The sequence below is a fragment of the Podarcis melisellensis genome (genome assembly GCF_964234715.1).
Source record: "Podarcis melisellensis genome assembly, chromosome: 4".
Lineage (NCBI taxonomy): Eukaryota > Metazoa > Chordata > Lepidosauria > Squamata > Lacertidae > Podarcis > Podarcis melisellensis.
Genome location: NC_138531.1, coordinates 96,636,630 through 96,656,786, shown reverse-complemented (window position 1 = coordinate 96,656,786; position 20,157 = coordinate 96,636,630). Strand labels below are relative to the sequence as shown.

Genomic DNA, 20,157 nt, shown 5'->3' with positions numbered 1-20,157 from the left:
GACCTTTAAAGCCCTAAATGGCCTCGGTCCTGTATACCTGAAGGAGCATCTCCACCCCCATCATTCTGCCCAGACACTGAGGTCCAGTGCCAAAGGCCTTCTGGCAGTTCCCTCACTGTGAGAAGCCAAGTTACAGGGAACCAGGCAGAGGGCCTTCTTTGGGTGGCGGCGGCCCTGTGGAACTCCCTACCACCAGATGTCAAAGAGAAGAACAACTACCAGACTTTTAGAAGACATCTGAAGGCAGCCCCGATCAGGGAAGTTTTTGATGTGTGACATTTTAATGTATTTTTAATCTTTGTTGGAAACCGCCCAGAGTGGCTGGGGAAACCCAGCCAGATGGGCAGGGTTGTTGTTGTTGTTGTTGTTTAGTCGTTTAGTCGTGTCCGACTCTTCGTGACCCCATGGACCAGAGAACGCCAGGCACCTCTGTCCTCTACTGCCTCCCGCAGTTTGGTCAAAATGGGCGGGGTACAAATAATAAATTACTATTACAGTACTATTACTACAGTGGTACCTCAGGTTAAGCACTTAATTCGTTCTGGAGTTCCGTTCTTAACCTGAAACTGTTCTTAACCTGAAGCACCACTTTAGATAATGGGGCCTCCTGCTGCCACTGTGCCGTCAGAGCACGATTTCTGTTCTTATCCTGAAGCAAAGTTCTTAACCTGAAGCACTATTTCTGGGTTAGCGGAGTGAGTAACCTGAAGTGTATGTAACCTGAAGTGTATGTAGCCCGAGGTACCACTGTATTACTTTTTGCTCTCCAGATGTTGTCAAAATCCAACCCTCGCCATTCTCATCTGGGGAAGCAACTTGATGGAATGAATCCGGACACAATTCTGCAAATGATTCCAGAGACAACAGAGGATCTAGCACCACTTTATTGATTTTCGAATTATTATTATTTTTTGTACTATTATTCAAATAAGTCTTTTATACGTTTCATGCAGGCTACATGCTTGTCCCATCTGCTTACTCAGGAATGGAAGGCAGGGGCTTAACCTCGACCAGTTGGTCCCGTCCTAAGGAAATGGGTTCCTTGTCTGTAGCACCGGTTGTTTTAATGGAGGCACTGAAAGCAAAAAAAAGAGAAAGAAGTCATCATGCCACAAGACTGACCGAAAGCCTATTCTGTCACACATAAAAGCAGCAGAACTTGCAATCATTTGCGTAGCGTGGAACTGTAGAATGTGGTCCATAGGTAGCCAACTAAGGTGTCATCGGGTTGCAGCCAGCTAAAAAGCTACCGAAATCTGTCGCCATTCTTCTACTGTTGGTAATTGCTGCTGTTTCCAAACCCATAGCTGTCAAGTGTCCCTTATTTGGCGGGACAGTCCCTTATCCCAGCGCCATGTCCCGCTGCTGTCCCTTATTGATGATGTCTCTTAAATAAGCTACTGAAGGTAATGGGGCCCTTTCTATGTCCAGCTGTCCTTTGTCAACAACAAATTATTGCTGGTTTTTTTGTGTTGAATATATGCTATATGGTAATTTATGGACCTAATAGGTATCTAAGGCCATTTGCATGCAACAAAATATGTATTTTATCAAAGTAATTTTTGATCCCTTATTTTCGAGGCTGCTGGTCCCTTATTTTAAAATTTGTAAGTTGACAGCTATGTCCAAACCTGGGCTAGCAGTAGGTAATGGAATATGCAGAAATAGCCAAACTAACGGGGGAAAGTTGACAACAGGTCGAGAAAACATTTCAAAAAGAATGGGAAAAATTTATGTTGTATATAGGAAAGATAAGATGAAATAGTAAAACCAGTAGAATTGGAAACAAACCTCATAACGGGAAAGATGTAAGAAAAGTGATGGATAATGAAAATAATAGGAAGCAAAATGTATAAGGAAACTAATATAACTAACAGTAGTGGTAAATGTATACAGACAGACAAAAAGAATTGTATAAACATGAGGACTTATTTGTTTATGGATACACTATGGACAAATATGGAAAATGAAGAACAATAGATAAAATGGAAGAAAATAATGTGATAAAATTATATGTGATATAAAAAACCAGAAGAAGGAAGGAAGTCATCTCTGAAGAGCAAGTATGAATGTAAAATGTAATACAATATGTGTATGTGGAGTATCTAATTGAAAAACTAATAAAGATTATTTAAAAAAAGAAGCAGCAGCTACCGAAATCAATAAACATCACAGTCTGTAGTCCATTACTCCAATGGGTCTACTCTGAGCATGGCTTCGTTGGATAAAAACAATGCATTGGGTAGGGTTGCCATACGTCCAGTTTTTCCTGGACATGGCCGGGATTCCAATCATGAATTTTGGGAAATTGGGAAATGTCTGGATTTTCGAAACTTTCCCTCAAAACTCAACAACCTTTTTAAAATTTATTTTTACTTCTTGAAATGTGGCAACCCTACCACATTTCTGCTCTCAAACATTGGCCTAAACCTGAGCTACTAGGCTAGGCTGGTTTTATGGCATGTTGAGCCCTCTGTGAGTTCAATACCTCCCCCATCCAATATTGGCTATTTAATGGATTTGCCAATTATTATTACTTGCATAGAAAGCAAAACAACTCCCCAAACTGTCTACTTAATGAGAAAATTAGAACTTTGCTCCTGTTAACAGCTTTGTGTAATGGAGTCATGTTGAAACTGGCTTTTGATATCGCACCCTGAAGGCTTGCAATATGGAAGAAGATTCACATTTTATATATGAATAATGCTTTGTGATAGTGTTTATTTCGTTACGGGGCTGTTGCCGAAAGGTGGACAATAATTGAAGAGCCAAAAAGAGAGAGAGAGAGAGTTGTTTTTCTTTGGGACATTTTCTTTTTAAACTCAGATAATACTGCTCCTAAACAGCCCAATGTCCAAAGGATGATGACGTATATTCTAGTCTGAGGCCTGGCCCCTGTTGTAGATGAGAGATAATCAGTCGCTAAGCGGGGAAAATTTCTAATCTGCTTTTGCAGACATCCTCATGTTGAAATTTCAACCACATATTTTGGAGTTTATCCAAAATGACACTCAGGCCATTTGCTTCCCTTTAAAGCAAAAGGTAAAGGAACCCCTGACCATTAGGTCCAGTCGTGGCCGACTCTGGGGTTGTGGCGCTCATCTTGCTTTATTGGCCGAGGGAGCCGGCGTATGGCTTCCGGGTCATGGGCCAGCATGACTAAGCCGCTTCTGGCGAACCAGAGCAGCGCACGGAAATGCCGTTTCCCTTCCCGCCGGAGCGATACCTATTTATCTACTTGCACTTTGACGTGCTTTTGAACTGCTAGGTTGGCAGGAGCAGGGACCGAGCAACGGGAGCTCACCCCGTTGTGGGGATTTGAACTGCCGATCTTCTGATCGGCAAGTCCTAGGCTCTGTGGTTTAACCCACAGCGCCACCCGCGTCCCCCAAAAGGTAGAGGCTAGCAAATAAGAACCCCTTTGCTATCTATGAAGAATGAATTCGCCAGGATGTGCTATAGTGTACGGAAAATTCTGATAGGTCACAGTGAAGCCTTGACTGCAGAGAGAGAAAAGACCAGAGATGGCCAAATCCTTGGACTCTCCCTCGCTTGCAAAGCTTTCCCCAAAATGATCCACTTGGTTCACATCTGCATGTCACAAATAATGTGTGTGTGTGTGTGTTAGTTTTTATCATTCTTTTGCATGTCTTTATGGCATCTTAATCTCCCGGGACCTGTTTTAGAGATGTTTATCGTGTGAATTGGGTGGGAAATCTGTGTGGGAGGGAAGGGTTAATTCCCCCCCCCCAAATGTGCCATGGTCTCCATTTTTAAAAGATGAAGGATAATAATCAGCAGGAGCTTCAGTCACCCGTCTTCTTGCAAAAGCCCATAATATGGTATTTTTGAACACCCCCAATGCTGGCGCAGGGTTTAGTGGATTTGCTAAGGAGATTTGCAGCATCATTAAGGAGAAAGATCCAGTGGTCACAGTCCAAGTGAATTGCACGAGCCTTGCAAATCGGTCGTCTTAACTCTTATTTTCGATTGGAGCATTTTCTTTTGTTTCTTAAGTATCTGTACAGCACTCTAAGTGGCAATTTCCAAAGCCAAGTTGGACATTTTGTGGAATCGGGTTAAGTTCTTGAGAGCATCTTGAAAGTGAAAACATTTATTATGGTGTGTGCTTGCGTAGGCGTGAGAGACAAAGATAATATCTGGGTGTGCGAGGCATTTATTTTACGGGAATTTAATGTAGAGAATGCCACTTATTCTTAGGGACCAGGTAAGAAAGAGAGTGGATGATCAACATTAGGTCCTGTCTCTGAGCTTCCTACAACAGCTGGCTGACTGCTAGAGGTGGGTGAATTTGTTAATTATGGTTTCTTCACTTCTCGTTTTCTCAGTCCACAATAATTCTGCTTAAGTTCGCAATTAAAGGAACAACCCCTTGTGAATATTCAGCAGCATGTTCATTCCTCTTTATCCCAACATATGATTTTTGTATGCAATTTTGTCTCATATATGCATTTTCCCACTTAATTCCCCCTAACATTTTTTGTGCACACTTTTTGGTTGCTGAACTGCATTGCAAAATTCAGAGAAGTGTGGATGTCAACGGCGACCTGTGTTAAAGTTTGCTAACTGTTTCAGGAAGTACGGATTAGGTAAGCATGCATCGAAATGCAATCCAAACCAAATCTCTTCCCCATCTTTGCTGACTGCTGTGGTGACAAAAAACTCCTTTTGCAGTTTTTCCAAATACAGTGCAAGTGGGAATTTCCCCCCAATAGCTCAGGTTACTTCTTTCCCCTGCTTCTAGTTCAGCACTCAGAACCAAAAGTATTTCCAGCCTTCCTCTAAATAAAAGCGAGCCCTCATGAAGCATGGATTTATTCCATTTGCTCATTTCATCTGAACTTTTCCTTCAAACATTTTATGGTGTTTGTCGAAATCAGGCTTTGTCCAGGACAGTTGAGATGCTTTCGTCTCCAGTGACAGGCTAGAAGATGTTTTGCGGCCTGAGGCAAAGAACAAAATGGCTAAACCAGCCCATTTCATTTGCAGGAGCTGGGCTGGCTGACAGCTGAATCTTATTTCAACACTGGGAATGGGACCGTGTCCGTCTGTGGGCAGCAGGCGGAAACTACAACTAATCCAGAATGTGACAGCTAGACTGGTGACTGGAAGCGGCTGCCAAGACCACATAAAACCAGTCTTGAAAGACCTCCATTGGCTCCCAGTATGTTTCCGAGCACAATTCAAAGTGTTGGTGCTGACCTTTAAAGCCCTAAACGGCCTCGGCCCAGTAGACCTGAAGGAGTGTCTCCACCCCCATCGTTCTGCCCGGACACTGAGGTCCAGCGCCGAGGGCCTTCTGGCGGTTCCCTCATTGTGAGAAGCAAAGCTACAGGGAACCAGGCAGAGGGTCTTCTCGGTGGTGGCGCCCGCCCTGTGGAACACCCTCCCATCAGATGCCAAGGAGATAAAGAACTACCTGACATTCAGAAGACATCTGAAGGCAGCCCTGCTTAGGGAAGCTTTTAATGTTTGATGTATTATGGTATTTTAATATTTTGTTGGAAACCACCCAGAGTGGCTGGGGAAGCCCAGCCAGATGGGCGGGGTATAAATTATTATTATTATTATTATTATTATTATTATTATTATTATTATTATTCACACTGTACATTTAAATGAGTCGTAGAGTCTTAGAGTCGTAAGGGAACAAGAGGGTCATATCTCTGGGATGTGAAACACATAGCAGTCAAGTACAGTGGTACCTCGGGTTAAGAACTTAATTCATTCTGGAGGTCCGCTCTTAACCTGAAACTGTTCTTAACCTGAGGTACCACTTTAGCTAATGGGACTCCTGCTGCTGCCGCCCCCCGATTTCTGTTGTCATCCTGAAGCACCCGAGGTACTATTTCTGGGTTAGCGGAGTCTGTAACCTGAAGTGTCTGTAACCTGAGGTACTATTGTACAACATTCCTAGAATGGACATGCTAGGGGATGCTTTGTACCTGCCAGGAGAAAACTTCCAGTTTCCTCCTGAGCTGGGACAAACTTCCTCTGCATGTGACTAGATGTGGGCATGGCCTAATCTGGGTAGGGTAAGGTTACCAGACGTCCCCATTTCCCGGGGACAGTCCCCGGATTTACAAATCAGTCCCCTGACAAAATCCATCAATTTAGTAGGAAGTTGAAAAGTGTCTCCGGATTCATTGAAAAAAAAATATCTGGTAACCTTAGGGTAGGGGAGCACACGTTCGTCTTTTGCTCTTCTTCTCCATTTTGTTTTTCTCCATGGTAGCAGAAGTGACTGTCACTTGGAACAAACTCCCTTATGGAATAGTTCCACATGTACATATACTTTTGTAACCTAAGTCTGCCTTCAGGGATCCATCTGTGAACTGAATGAATGTGAGTAAATTACTTTTATAGACTTTAGTAAGATTGCCGTGCCAATTCTTTTTAAGAGGGACAAGAAGGAATCTTCCCAGGAATCTTAGACAGGGAGGCTCAGACGAGCCTGCAACAAGCAAACCGCTGTGCCTTTAAAGTCTGCTAAGATATAGAACTTGCTAACGCAAGTTAGGAAGGGTATCATTAAACAATATATCCTCTCCTGCCTCCCTGAACATTCCCACAATATCATCCAACCCCCTGCAATGCAGGAATATTTTGCCCAATGTGGGGCTCAAACCCAGAACCCTGAGATTCAGAGACTCATGCTCTACCAACTACCACTTTCAATCATCAGGGTTCCCCCCCCCAATGAATTCTGGGACCAGTAGTTCATTAAGTTGTTAGGCGACCCTATTCCCTTTCCAGAGTGTTTCAATGATCAACCCCTTTTCACAGGGAATTCTGGGAACTGTAGTTCTGCAAGTGGAATGGGGAGGTGTCCTAACCACTCTCAGCACCCTTAACAAACTACAGCTCCCAGAATTCTTTGGAGGAAGCTAGGAGAGTTTAATCTGGTGCTTTAAATGTAATGGTGTCAATGTAGCCTAGGGCCCTTCTCTGTTCAACAAGAACTTGCAATTGCTCTTCAGTATCTGTTGCCTGAGGCGCCCAATTCCACTAATGGCAAGGTCCATCCTTTATTTTTATTTATTGATTGACAGACTGATTGATTGATTTAATTTAGATACTGCCCTATACCTGGGGGTCTCAGGGTGGCTCATAGAATAAAATCAAGATACAAAACCTCAAAATGCCTAATAAAAATAAGAACAGCAACCCAATACCCCCTTCTTGTCCCCATGTATCTCTCCCTTCATTCAAGGACCTCACACCAGACTCTTTTATACTGTATTTTATGCTGCTTTCATAATTATTTTAAAGTGTTTTAAATTTATTGTTAGCCGCCCTGAACCTGGTTTTTGAACCAGGAAGGGCAGGGTATAAATAAAAAATTATTATTATTATTATTATTATTATTATTATTATTATTATTATTATTATTATTTTAGCCTTGTTCCAGGACAAAGTTGAGAGGCTCGAGTTGTCATATTTCAAAAGGTAAAATTCCTGACACCTGCAAAGAAGTTGTTGAGTTTCTTTCTAAGGAAACCCACCAAAATTTTGGGGGAAACAAATTGTCGAGCTTTCTGCTTCCCTCAGGAAACCTATCCCCAAAATAGTGATTTGAGCCATTGTGTTGCCACGCATCCAAGTTTGTCCTGACATTTTACTGCTTCGCCAAAATCCATTCCCCCCTGATGCCATTTTTTACACCAGAAATGTATGGCAAGCCTCTGAGACATCCCTAAGGTTAAAGCTGAGATGGGATGTGAACCTGAAGTCTCACACATTGCAGCGCCCACCAATACCCCTTTTCACACACCAGACTGTGCAAGTATGCTCAATGCAGGTAGAGGGTACACGGGCCTTACACAATGTGTGAACTGGGCCTTAGCTGCATTTTTAGGTTGGCACAACGGCATTTATCTTGTTTCATTTCGTTTACAACCCAATTTTCCTCCAATGAACTCCAAGCAGCCCACACAGTTCTTGCCATTTCCCACCTCAACATCACAACAACCCTGTGATGTAGGGCAGTATACATCTCGCCTAAGAAACTCTCCCTAGTTGAGAGGGGATTTGAACCCGCACCTCCTCGGTCCTAGAAGGACACGCTGCCCCATGTTTCTAGAAAGGGGAATGGCCCGTGAGGGGAGATCTACCCGGCAACAGTGCTGGAAAACTATACTGTCTTATAGGCTGAGTAGAAATGGGTCCAATAAAAATGGATTTGGGAGGAGAGGAGGGGGAAAATGCCTTAAAATACTTCAATTGTGCAAAGCCACATATTGGAAGTCCAAACATTAGTTTGGAATGTAAAAAGATATATTGTCCAATTTGAAATTATTAGAGGATTTTCAATGTTGAGTTGAGGCAATGCTTTTTTTCCTCTTAAAAAATGTTTAGGGGTACTCTCATTTTGACTCAAGAAAATGACCATTTTATACTTCAAATGGACAAAAGTACAAAGATTCACAAAATATTTAGGAGTATGTGTCCCCGAGTGTTCCACTGAGTGGAGGTATTAGAGTTTGGCATCTTTTCATGTCTTTGCGGACGAAACTTGAAAGAAGAAGACTCCAGTGTTCAGCCCAAGACATGCCATCTTTGAAACCCAACACATCACATTGCTATGCCCTTGACAGCCTCACCATGGAGCAAAATGTTTAATAAAACCATCCTCTGACGGTCACAAAATGCACCCACATTTGAAAAAGGCCTCCACACAAAGCGGGAGCTTCTTCTCACATGTGTAACATCAAAAAACAGTTGTCGGGTGTTTTTAAGAACAGCTTTTGTGGTGGGGCAATGTCGCAACACAAAGAAATTTCTTCCCACGCGATCGCGTCGGGTGGAATCCCAATCAAACATCCGCCATTTTCTCCCTTTGTCTCTGGTGAAAGCGTATGGCAGGGACTTCGGCAGGTAACGTTCCCATAAGCAAAGATTTCTCAGAAAATGCATTCAAGAGTTTATCCTGCTGTTCACATTAACAGCTTCCTAAGGGTTGGGTTAGGGGTGTGGGTGGTGCTGTGGGTTAAATCACAGAGCGTAGGACTTGCCGATCAGAAGGTTGGTGGTTCAAATCCCCACGACGAGGTGAGCTCCCGTTGCTCAGTCCCTGCTCCTGCCAAACTAGCAGTTCGAAAGCACGTCAAAGTGCAAGTAGATAAATAGGTACCACTCTGGAGGGAAGGTAAATGGTGTTTCCATGCGCTGCTCTGGTTCGCCAGAAGTGGCTTAGTCATGCTGGCCACATGACCCGGAAGCTGTACGCCGGCTCCCTCAGCCAATAAAGCGAGATGAGCGCGCAATCCCAGAGTTGGCCACGACTAGACCTAATGGTCAGGGGTCCCTTTACCTTTAATGGTTGGGTTTAGTTGGACAAGCTGTTCCTGTGACGACTGCTTTCATTACAAGATGGCCTATGAGGGAGGCTGCCTTACCCTACATAATATTATGTGCCATCTCGGTTTCCTTGCGTTCAAGGAAATGAAGAAGAGGTTTTGTGGAGAGCAACATCTATAAGCACCAAGGCAAACTCAAAAGGCCGTGATCCTAGGCACCTTTGCATTTTCCTACACAAAAAGGTTCCGAGTTCCAGTCTCGCTGCTGTCAGTAAAGAGATACCTACTGTAGTAGCTGAATGATGAACCCTTTCAAAAAAGCACTAAAGCCTGTTTGCTGACACTGAGGACTTGTGTCTTTCATTTATATGTGTGGATTTGATTGTTTTATGCCTTTGAAAACCTATATCAAACAGTAAAAGCCACCAGCCAGTTCATCAATGCAATTAAAATAGTTTCCCATGATTTGCGGCATAGCTGCTGGGATTTGCACCAATAACCTGCTATACTTCTCCGGCCAATAAAATGTGTGTTTAAGATGCAACTGTCAATTTTGCGGCTGAATCAATAAGTTCATGTGCCACTAGACCTCAGCATGGGCGCCTTTTTGAGATCCGTAGGAGGCATAATATTGTAATAAAGCAAACCTGCCATGCAGGGTTAGGCCTAAGGACAATTTTGCTCATTCCTCACTGCAAAAGAACACACCAGAAGCAAAGGCTGCTAAAACAACGGAGAAGAAATGTGTTTAACTTGCAGCTAGGGGAGAGTGGATATGTCCATCTTGATACCTCATTTCCCCAGTCTGAAAATTCAGTTCTCCACATTTCCACGTTACGCTTGCAATTATTTATATATATATATATATATATATATATATATATATATATATATATATATATATATATATATATATATGAGGCCTTCATGAAAATTCACCAGCATTTTAGTGCATCAAACACATTTTTATATGCAATTTTGCCTAATATTCACATTTTTGCAAAACAGTTTCTCCTAACAGAGTGCTTTTTTTGGTGTGCTATTGTCACACCAAAATAAGGGACGCAGGTGGCACTGTGGGCTAAAGCCTCAGCGCCTAGGACTTGCCGATCAAAAGGTCGGCGGTTCGAATCCCTGCGGCGGGGTGCGCTCCCGCTGCTCGGTCCCAGCGCCTGCCAACCTAGCAGTTCGAAAGCACCTCCGGGTGCAAGTAGATAAATAGGGACCGCTTACCAGCGGGAAGGTAAACGGCGTTTCCGTGTGCGGCTCTGGCTCGCCAGACCAGCGATGTCACGCTGGCCACGTGACCCGGAAGTGTCTGCGGACAGCGCTGGCCCCTGGCCTCTTAAGTGAGATGGGCGCACAACCCCAGAGTCTGTCAAGACTGGCCCGTACGGGCAGGGGTACCTTTACCTTTACCTATTGTCACTAATACATATGTTTTAATTCACACCACCTTCTTTACCCTAGTAATATTTGCCTGTTTGTGCACATTACTTGGCTAGAGAAATGTACTGCAACATTCAGAGAAGCGCATGATTGAAAAGGTGGCTGTGCAGTTTTGCAAAGTGTAGGCTCATTTTTAAATGCAAACTGAGGCAAACTTTTGCCTCCATCCTTACTTTCCCCCTCCTCCAATTATTATTATTATTATTATTATTATTATTATTATTCCTAATTGATCAATCAGCTCAAGCTTGAAAGAGAACCAAACTTTGCAGAGCATTGTTCTCACGATTTCTCCCGGATGAAACTAAGGTCTCTTGTGGGACTTACCGTCAAAAAAAGGAAACCTCTTTGGCTTACTCAATTCGGAGGGTAAAAACAAAAAAATCAAGGAAGTGGGCATTTGTGTTCAGCATTTATTTATCATTGTCCAGGAAGAAGAAGAAGAAAAAAGTGACCCTCTATTTGAACAAACACACCACAATCTATTGGCTATACATTAATATTGGTCTGGCTGTGATTATACTAACAGCAAAACTGAAGGCAGTACTGAGACAGTGAACTCTTAGCACAGTTTAGGGAGACAATTTCCTTCCCCCTCTTGGTGATAATGCAGCAGAATCGAGACCACAAAATATCTCTTAAGACAACTTGGGTCTGCCTCGCAGAATCATGAGCATGGATGCGCTTGTGAAAAGACCATACAATACCCCCCCAACAGAAACACCGCAGATGAGCAAAGCGTGTGGTTGTGGAATTTATTTCAGGGTTTTTTTTTTGCAAAGCCAAGGTGAGTGGGGGTGTCAACAAGCCGTGAAGAGGACTTTAAGCACCATCTCGAGCAAAAAAGAGGATACAACAGTACAAGGAAGGAGGTGATCCAACAAGCAGACGAGAAATCGCAGGAATATTCAAAAGGAAGGGGGGAAAACAGGAAGGTAAGCCAGCAAGCAAATATTTGTCAAAGGAATGCAAAGAATGAGGGAGTTACAGAAGTTTGCTGAGACACAGTTCGGAAGGAAAACCTGAATGGCGGAATGAAACTAAATCGTGTTTTGCATCCAAGACCACAGGAGATTTCAGGAGCTGCTGCTGCAATATGTCGGGCTTAAAGGAAACACTTGGGTGTTAACCAGAGAAAAGGTAAGTCACTAAAGGCCTCTTGCACCCTCCATGACCCACGAGGATTTTTTAAATACAAAAACAAAACAAAACACACCTCCTCGTTTCATTAGACTGCGGTCTCCCCATGGACCGGTAGGGGCATCTTAGCATCCTCTAAGAGGGCAGGTGAGCATTTAAGCTGCCCAGTTATGCTTAATGGGGCTTTGGATCAAAGAAAAGTGCATTAGTTCAGTTCTGGCCAACTTTTGGCCCTCCAGATGTTGAACTACAACTCCCACCACCCCTGGTCACTGGCTATGCTTGCTAAAGCTGATGGGAGTTGTAGTTTGGAGACATCTGGCAGGTCCAAGGTTCCCTGCACTTGCATCAGATCAGTCTTTCCCAAACTTGGGTCTCCAGCTGTTTTCCGGACTACAACTCCCATCACCCCTAGCTAGCAAGGGATGATGGGAATTGTAGTCCGAAACCTGCAGGAAACGCTGAATTAGATTAACCTTTGCTAACCTGACAGTGCTCAAGTCAGCTCTGGTTGGCAAAGACGGTGCTAGATGCATATTTGAGGTGTGTGATTTCTCCTTATTTAAGTGTGTGTGGTTTTTGTTCTTTAAACAGCCATCTCAGTGAGGAGAGGAGGTCAGGATTCGGATTGTGCAGAGAGAGGTGGGGCCACGCTTTTTCTCTTGCACCACTGTCCTGGTGAAAAGTGCACACACACGCACACCTAAGATGCTATTCAGCCTGCGAAGGAAGCTCCTGGTCTCCTGCCTCGTTCGGCTGCCTGAGCCAAGCTGAATCATATCCCAGTTCTGCACAGGACTGGAGGTAGCATACCGGTAGTATAACATTTTTTCTATGGCTACCCTTTGCTCTGTGTATCAACTGAGAGTGCTTCAAAGATCAAATGCAGCACCTTCTCCCTCCACTATCCAAATCCATTCCCTGTTCCCCTCCACCCAAATAAATATCTGTCACCCCAAATTTCCAAATACAGTGGTGCCTTGGTTCTCAAACACCTTGGTCCTCAAACAACTTGGAACCCAAACACTGCAAACAGCTGCAAACACGGAAGTAGATGTTCCGGTTTGTGAACTTTTTTCAGAAGTGCTCCGAATTGAGTGCCACCCTTGCATTTTGCGTGCTACGCTGAGGCCTGTCTGTTTCTGCTATTGATTTTGCGTTTTTGTTTTTGCGGCTCCTTTGTTTTGTTTTTGTGACTGTGTGGAACCCAGTTCAGCTACTGATTGATTGATTGTGTGACTGCAGTACACTGTTTATTGCTTTCATTTTATGGGTCAATGGTCTCGTTAGATAGCAAAATGCATGTCGGAATTCTGTTTTTAAAAGTCCGGCACAAATTAATCCATTTTGCATTATTTTCTATGGGAAAGCGCACCTTGGTTTTGGAACGCTTTGGTTTTGGAACGGACTTCCGGAACAGATTAAGTTTGAGAACCAAGGCACCACTGTGTGGCAGGAGAGAAAGGGAAAGTACTGGTATTTATTCGCCGCTTGAGCTGGGTTTCTGAAACCACCTATTTAGCTGGGGAAAGGCTGATGCAATGCTCCCACTAGGGTGAATTAGACTGCTGTGTCCAGCTGGCAGAAATTCAAGAAGAAAAATGGACCCAGGCCAGTTTTAAAGGTTGCAGGTTCCTTAGGGTGATGGTGGTTAAGCGAAGGAGTTAAAAAAAAAACTCTTTAGAAAAACAGAGATCTACCCCCTGGATCATGGCCCAACTTTTTTTGCTGCAGGGCTCTCATGGAGCATGTAGATGAGATGCTATCGCAGAATGAAGTAGCATCTTTTCAGAGCTGCAAATTTGTATAATCAAGCAATGTCCATGCAGATGTTCCCCCACCCCTTTTCCTTTTTAAAAAGCATTCTGAATAGCAAATGAGCATTATGGATCTATCAATGAAGCTCTCCACGATGCATGTATCTTTGTTGAGATTTTTTTTTCCTTTTTAATGCATCACACATTTGCAATTATTTCTACGCTTCCTGATGGATATTCCTGCATTTCTCCAAAGTACTGGAGGTATAAGAACTTGCCCCGACCGACCCGAACCCCCCACCCAACGACACTTCCACAAACACACAAACCTGGCTATACTTCATACAAGTTCTAATATAGCTACACTTGGAGATACACCACAGAATTTGGTTACACATACTCTATAGCCGAAAGCATTCGGGAGCAAGCCTTAATAGAACACGTCACACACAAATACAGTACGGTTTTTGCATTCAGTTCAGTAGTCAAAGCCAAGCCCACAAACATTTGCTACCCAGTTATCATACAGCTCACCCCACCCTCTCCCCCACCCCACCCCAGCCTCTGAGGCTGCAATCCTAAAACCTCCACTTACACGGGAGTAAGCCCGGCTGAATTCAATAGGCCTTACTTCTGGGCAGACATGGTTAGGTCTGCAGCCCCCTAACCTGGTTCTGCGGCAAAGACAGTATTTCTGCTTCTTTCTCAACTACCTCAAAAATTTACATTCTGCAAATCTTGCGCTCTATAAATAATAATACTAAGAAAGATTCATGGGGTAGGGTAGGGGGTGGTGGAAGCTTTTCTTGAACATCTCCATAGCAACTGTGGACCTGGAAATTTGCCCTTTTGATCCATCCCAATCGCCCTTCCTGTTTTGTTAACGTTCTTTTAAAAACTAATTGGCAATTTAGGGCCAAAGAGCAATTAAACCCAACGGCCGCTTCTCTGGGCAGCGAATTATTATTTTTCCAGTCGCTTGCGGTGCTGTTCTTACTTGCACATTGGAGGAACCAGAAAAACAAACTAAAAACTGTTTTGTCTTTGACATGAGAAAGCACCCGGGGCCTTTGATCAACCTAACCCTGTATTTCCAGAACTCACCTGGAGAGATACTAACTAGTATTCTTCAAATTTGTGATGGTGGTTCAGCAGCGATCAGCTGACACTTGCATGACGCCATCGGCAGTTGCGTGACATCACCATGAGGTCATCTGCTGTTGCCGGCTGTCCTCAGCAGACTCCAGGTTTATACAGTCTCTCACATCACACCTGCGTGGATATCTGACATAGCACACATGTGACACACACAACGTTCGATCTGCCCTTTTTCGCAGGCGAAAATGTTGGGCAAATCAGGACGTCAGTACACATGGCTGCCAAGTGGAGATCTTGAAATTTCATGTTATTTTCAGCATGGGGTGGAAATGAGGAGAGTTCTCTGCTGTTGGCAATGTATGAAACCAACCTCTGCTGAGGACAACCGGTCCCAACATGCGAGCTCAGGTAGGGCTAGGAGAGACCTCTGAAACCTGTGCCGTAATCTGAAATCAGCAGGGTTCTGGCAATACCGTTCAGACTGATCACAGAAATCCCTGGGTCTTTTTTTATATTCTAGAAACTAAACAGTTCTCTTTTTATTTTCTGGTTTTTGGTCTACTTCTGCAAGGTTTTCTACCTCTGAACCTCAGAGCTACATGGACTTGAAAGCTGAAAAAGAGCATTTCCTCTGGGAGACGTTTAACGTCGCCATTACAATTTTCGAAACCTCGCACGGTGCAGGCTGCAGATGTCCAAAGAAACTAGGTTAATGGGAATTGCACGGTTCCTCCCCTCTCTTTCCTTCTGTCATGCTTAGTAGAACTTTCTCCTAGTGACATCACAACAGGAGACGCTCTCCACCCTGGTTGGCCGAGGCGGGGCTAGGAAATACGGGACGCTGTGACATCACAGCATGCGCCACGTTCTCCTAAGGCATTGTGGGTGGGAAAGTGTGGGCCCTCAAATTCCAGGTCACGGGTTTTGCATCTGTCCTCAAAAATGAAGGGGCTGATCCTGCCCCCTTTCCAAATTGCTTAGGAGTGACAAGGCGGTCCTGTTCACCCCCACAGAAATGTAAATTACTTTGACTTTAAAAATACACCGCAAGGAGGTTCGGGAGGGCTACCAGATAGATTATTTTTTACACATGAACCAATATTTATTTTACACCCTCTCTTAGTGGTATGAATTGAGGTTATTTTCTTCCTCTGAGCTTTATAGGCTAAGGCATAAGAAAGGGGCACTCGGGCAGAGACTAGTATTTGTTTTTAAGGGAGATGGAAGTGGTGCAAATGGGTTTCTGCTTTCAGTGTGTGAATCCACACACATTCCCTTTGCCTCATTCTTGCCCCTGGGTGCAACAGGTTGGGCAGGATTTTTGATGCCCCCCAAAACCAAGCCAACCTGTTTCTCCGGGGTGAAAGCTGGACGAGAAGACCTGTCTTCCAGCCACTCTCCTATTCTATCTCCCCCCTAAATCTCTGATGTACACAGATTGAAAACTAATCTGCCGTGCCTTTCCCTGCCTCCTATTACGCTAGGCAGCCAAACAACGCCCCCCTTGCAAAAAAGGAGGCTTTCTAATCCGCCTTTGAAATCAAAGATAAAAAGCTTCTAATACAATTGGAACACAGGCAGATTAGAAGCCTCTAATTAATTTTGTGGCCTTTATTTTAAAAAAAAGAAAAAATAAAGAAAATAAAAGGAGGGGGGATAGAAAACGAGAGAAAGAGAGAGAGAGAGAAAGAGAAAGCAAGTAAGAGCAGTGAAATTTACTCTTTCGCCTCGGCCAATTTATTGTTCATCTCTTTACTCTTCTCCTTTTCCTCCGCGTTTGTTGCGCTGGGCCCCTCGGCGCTCTTTTTCTTAGACGACCGGCTCGAAACCATCTGCTTATCTTTGGCCTTTTTCAGGGGTTTATGGCTTGTGGTCGTCTTTTTTGGCTTAGAAGGCTGAGGGCTCGGCTTCTCCACCTGGGCGGGTGCAACCGGCAAGCCGCCGCCGGCACAAAAGAAAAACAACACACACAACACACAAGGAGAGGTGAGGGGGAGGGAGGAGAAAAGCGAATTTAGAGAGGCGTTGCCGAACGGTGGCAAAGGTTTCATCGAAAGGGCAGTGTCAAGGCCTTTAAGCCAGGCACAGGACAACTCGGCCCTCCAGATGTTTAGGGACTACAACTCCCATCATCCCTGACCACCGGTCCTGTTAGCCACGGATGATGGGAGTTGTAGTCCCGAAACATCTGGAGGGCCGAGTTGGCCTATGCCTGCTTTAAGTTGACTGGTGAACTAACCTGTCCTTAGAACCATTAAACCCTCTTTGTGTATGCACCACCATCGAGATTGTGGGCCGCAAGATTTGCCTTGCATCTCTATCTGATATACAGCAGTACCTTGGTTTAAGAACAGCTTAATTGATGATCAACTTGGATGAAGAACGCAGTAAACCCGCATGCAGGTATTTTGGTTTGCGAACTTTGCCTTGGAAGCAGAACATGTTCCGCTTCCTGTTGAGTGTCAATTGAGTCCCCCAGTGCTATGGGAAAGCACGCCTTGGTTTAAGAATGCTTTGGTTTAAGAACGGACTTCCGGAATGGATTAAGTTCATAAACCAAGGTAACACTGTATGGAGCATTAGGGGACAGTTAGTGCCTCTGGTAGGGACATGTTGTGCTCCTTCTGGGGTAGTTTGTCCAGCTTTGGTGGCCTTCAGCATTCATCTCTCACCTGTGGCTCTGCGGAGGACCTGAAGGTCCACAAATGACAACATTTTGGAGGTCCCAGGTTGCAAGGTGGTTAGGTTGGTCTCAACTAGGGCCAGGGCCTTTTCAGTACTGGCCCCGACTCGGTGGAATGCTCTGTCACAAGAGACTAGGGCCCTGCGGGACTTGACATCTTTTTGCAGGGCCTGCAAGACAGAGCTGTTCTGCCTGGCCTTTGGTTTGGACTCAGTCTGACCCTTATGTTTCCCTCCCCTTATGGTCTTGATTTATCGGCTACTTTAAAATGAGGCTGCATTTTAAATTGGTTTTCCCACCCCCTCTCTTTCCCCCTTGAAATATATTTGGAGTCGAGAGTGGATTTCATGTTCTTTATTCAGCTCATAGTGGTGAGGAGGAATGGAAGTTCCCCCAGAATGTCTGCTTTATATACATTATTTACACAATGGGCCCCACGTGATTGGCTAATTCTGGGATTCACCTGTAGCCCAATCAGGTTGTGGATTCACTTCCACCTGGAGCTGGATTGGGTGGCTCCTGTGGACCAATCAGACTGCTGCATTCTGGATCCTATTGTTCTAGGACCAATCAGACTGCTGCATTCTGGATCCTATTGTTCTAGGACCAATCAGACTGCTGCATTCTGGATCCTATTGTTCTAGGACCAATCAGACTGCTGCCTTTTGGATCCTATTCAACTCAGTACATAACCCCCCTATTATGTTTTTACTGTGATTTTAATGGTGTTAGCCGCCCTGAGCCGAGCTCTGGCTGGGGAGGGTGGGGTATAAATAAAGTTGTTTTTTATTATTATTATTATTATTATTATTATTATTATTATTATTATTATTATTATTATTATTATTTGCTGTCAGGAGGCAACAGCGGCCACACCCTAGGAATGGCTTCGACTGGCCAGCTAAACCCCATCAGACGGGAAGCTGATGGGGGTCTCAAACCCTTAGGGAGTTAAGCATTCCCCCTGCATGTGAAGACAGGGTCTGGCAGATTGAGTGGATGAGACCAAGACTGGGTTCAATGGTCAAGAAGGCGGTTTCTGCACATGCCGTAGAGCAGAGACGTCCAGCTCCCATGAAATTGTGATTTACTCAAAGAATAAAAAACTGGCAATCAGGTCAAAGTTGTTGAGCTTTCTTTAGGGAGGAAAGTCAAAGTTATTGACCTTTTTTAAAGGGGCAGGTAGAAATGTTGAGCCTTCTTTAGGGGGAAACAGAAAAAGTCAGCGTTTTTGTTTTTGCAACTTCAGCTACCGATTGATTGTGTGGCTGAGGTACATTGTTTAATGCTTTCATTTTATGGGTCAATGGTCTCGTTAGAGAGTAAAATCCATGTCAAATTGCTGTTTCAGGGGTTGTCTGGCACAAATTAATCCATTTTGCATTATTTTCTATGGGAAAGCACACCTTGGTTTTGGAACGCTTTGGTTTTGGAACGGACTTCCGGAACGGATTACCGTATTTTTCGCACCATAAGGCGCACCTAGTTTTCAGAGGGGGAAATCAAGGAAAAAAATATGATTCCCCCCCCCCCCCCAGCTATGGGAGCAGCAGACAGGCTGCAGGCAGCCTGTGCGATTCTCCCAGACCTTCTTCCTGCTTTTGAGGGAGGTGGGGGAATTCCCCCACCTCCCGCAGAAGCCCTGCGCTCTTTAAAGGGACTGGGCAGCTTCTCCTGGCTTTCCTGGGAGGTGGGGGAATTCCGTCACCTCTCGCAAAAGCCCGCAGAAGCCGTGCAACTCCTTTAAAGAGATCGTGGCTTCTCCTGGCATGTCAGTCCCTTCTCCCTCCTGTGGAAAAGCCCGCAAGAGCGCACGGAGCTTGTGTGCGGCTCTTGCGGGCTTTTCCCGCCTGCCTCCCCCCTGCATTCGCTCCATAGGACGCACACACATTTTCCCTTGCTTTTTAGGAGGGAAAAAGTGCGTCCTATGGGGCGAAAAATACGGTAAGTTTGAGAACCGAGGAACCACTGTGTGGCAGGAGAGAAAGGGAACGGATTTATTCCCACCTGGAACCTTCCTGCGGATCAACCAGTCGGTCGTGGTCAACCAGTTGGACATCTGCATTGGCTCCCAGTACGTTTCCGAGCACAATTCAAAGTATTGGTGCTGACCTTTAAAGCCCTAGACGGCCTTGGCAACGGGAGCTCACCCCATCGTGGGGATTCGAACTGCCAACCTTCTGATCGGCAAGTCCCAGGCTCAGGAGGTTTAACCCACAGCGCCACCTGCGTCCCAGACATGCGCAGACACAATTTCCGGCGTCGCGCTGTGCTGGCCTGGCCCACAGAGGATCTCCGCGGGAGTGATCCGGCCCATTCCCAACCCTTGCCGACCCCTGGTGTAAGCAGATTAATTTCCTGGATCTGCACAGCACTGGTGTAGCATGGCTCTCAGCTTCCCTTGTGCCGCAGGCCGCTGCCTTCACCACCACACATTGGGCCTCCTCAGACATTTTCTGTCCTCTCGGAGATGGTGATGTGAGGGGCAGAGATCGGGGTATCTCTTCAGGGTCTTGGGTAGGGGTCTCTCTCAGCCTTTACTGCCCAAGGTTTTAGAAGGGCCCTGCACAAAACTCCCTGGATATATCTGGCTGCAATTTTTTGAGCAGGCTTAATCCACTTAAGGACATGGATAGCACTGTGGGTTAAACCACAGAGCCTAGGACTTGCTGATCAGAAAGTCGGCAGTTCAAATCCCCGCGACGGGGTG

The 20,157-nt window shown here is 44.9% G+C and overlaps 1 protein-coding gene across 1 annotated transcript in view; it reads right to left on the bottom strand.

Annotated features, from left to right (window-relative positions):
* Window positions 1-866: 866 nt before the first annotated feature.
* The window catches only part of MAP6 (microtubule associated protein 6), a 59,578-nt gene continuing 40,287 nt past the window's right edge, over window positions 867-20,157 (bottom strand). The window contains exons 3-4 of the mRNA XM_081909977.1: window positions 16,484-16,680; window positions 867-1,075 (exon numbers count right to left, since the gene is read on the bottom strand). Coding sequence (XP_081766103.1) covers window positions 976-1,075; window positions 16,484-16,680 — 297 coding nt within the window. The 3' untranslated portion in view covers window positions 867-975. The remainder of the gene's footprint in view (window positions 1,076-16,483; window positions 16,681-20,157) is intronic.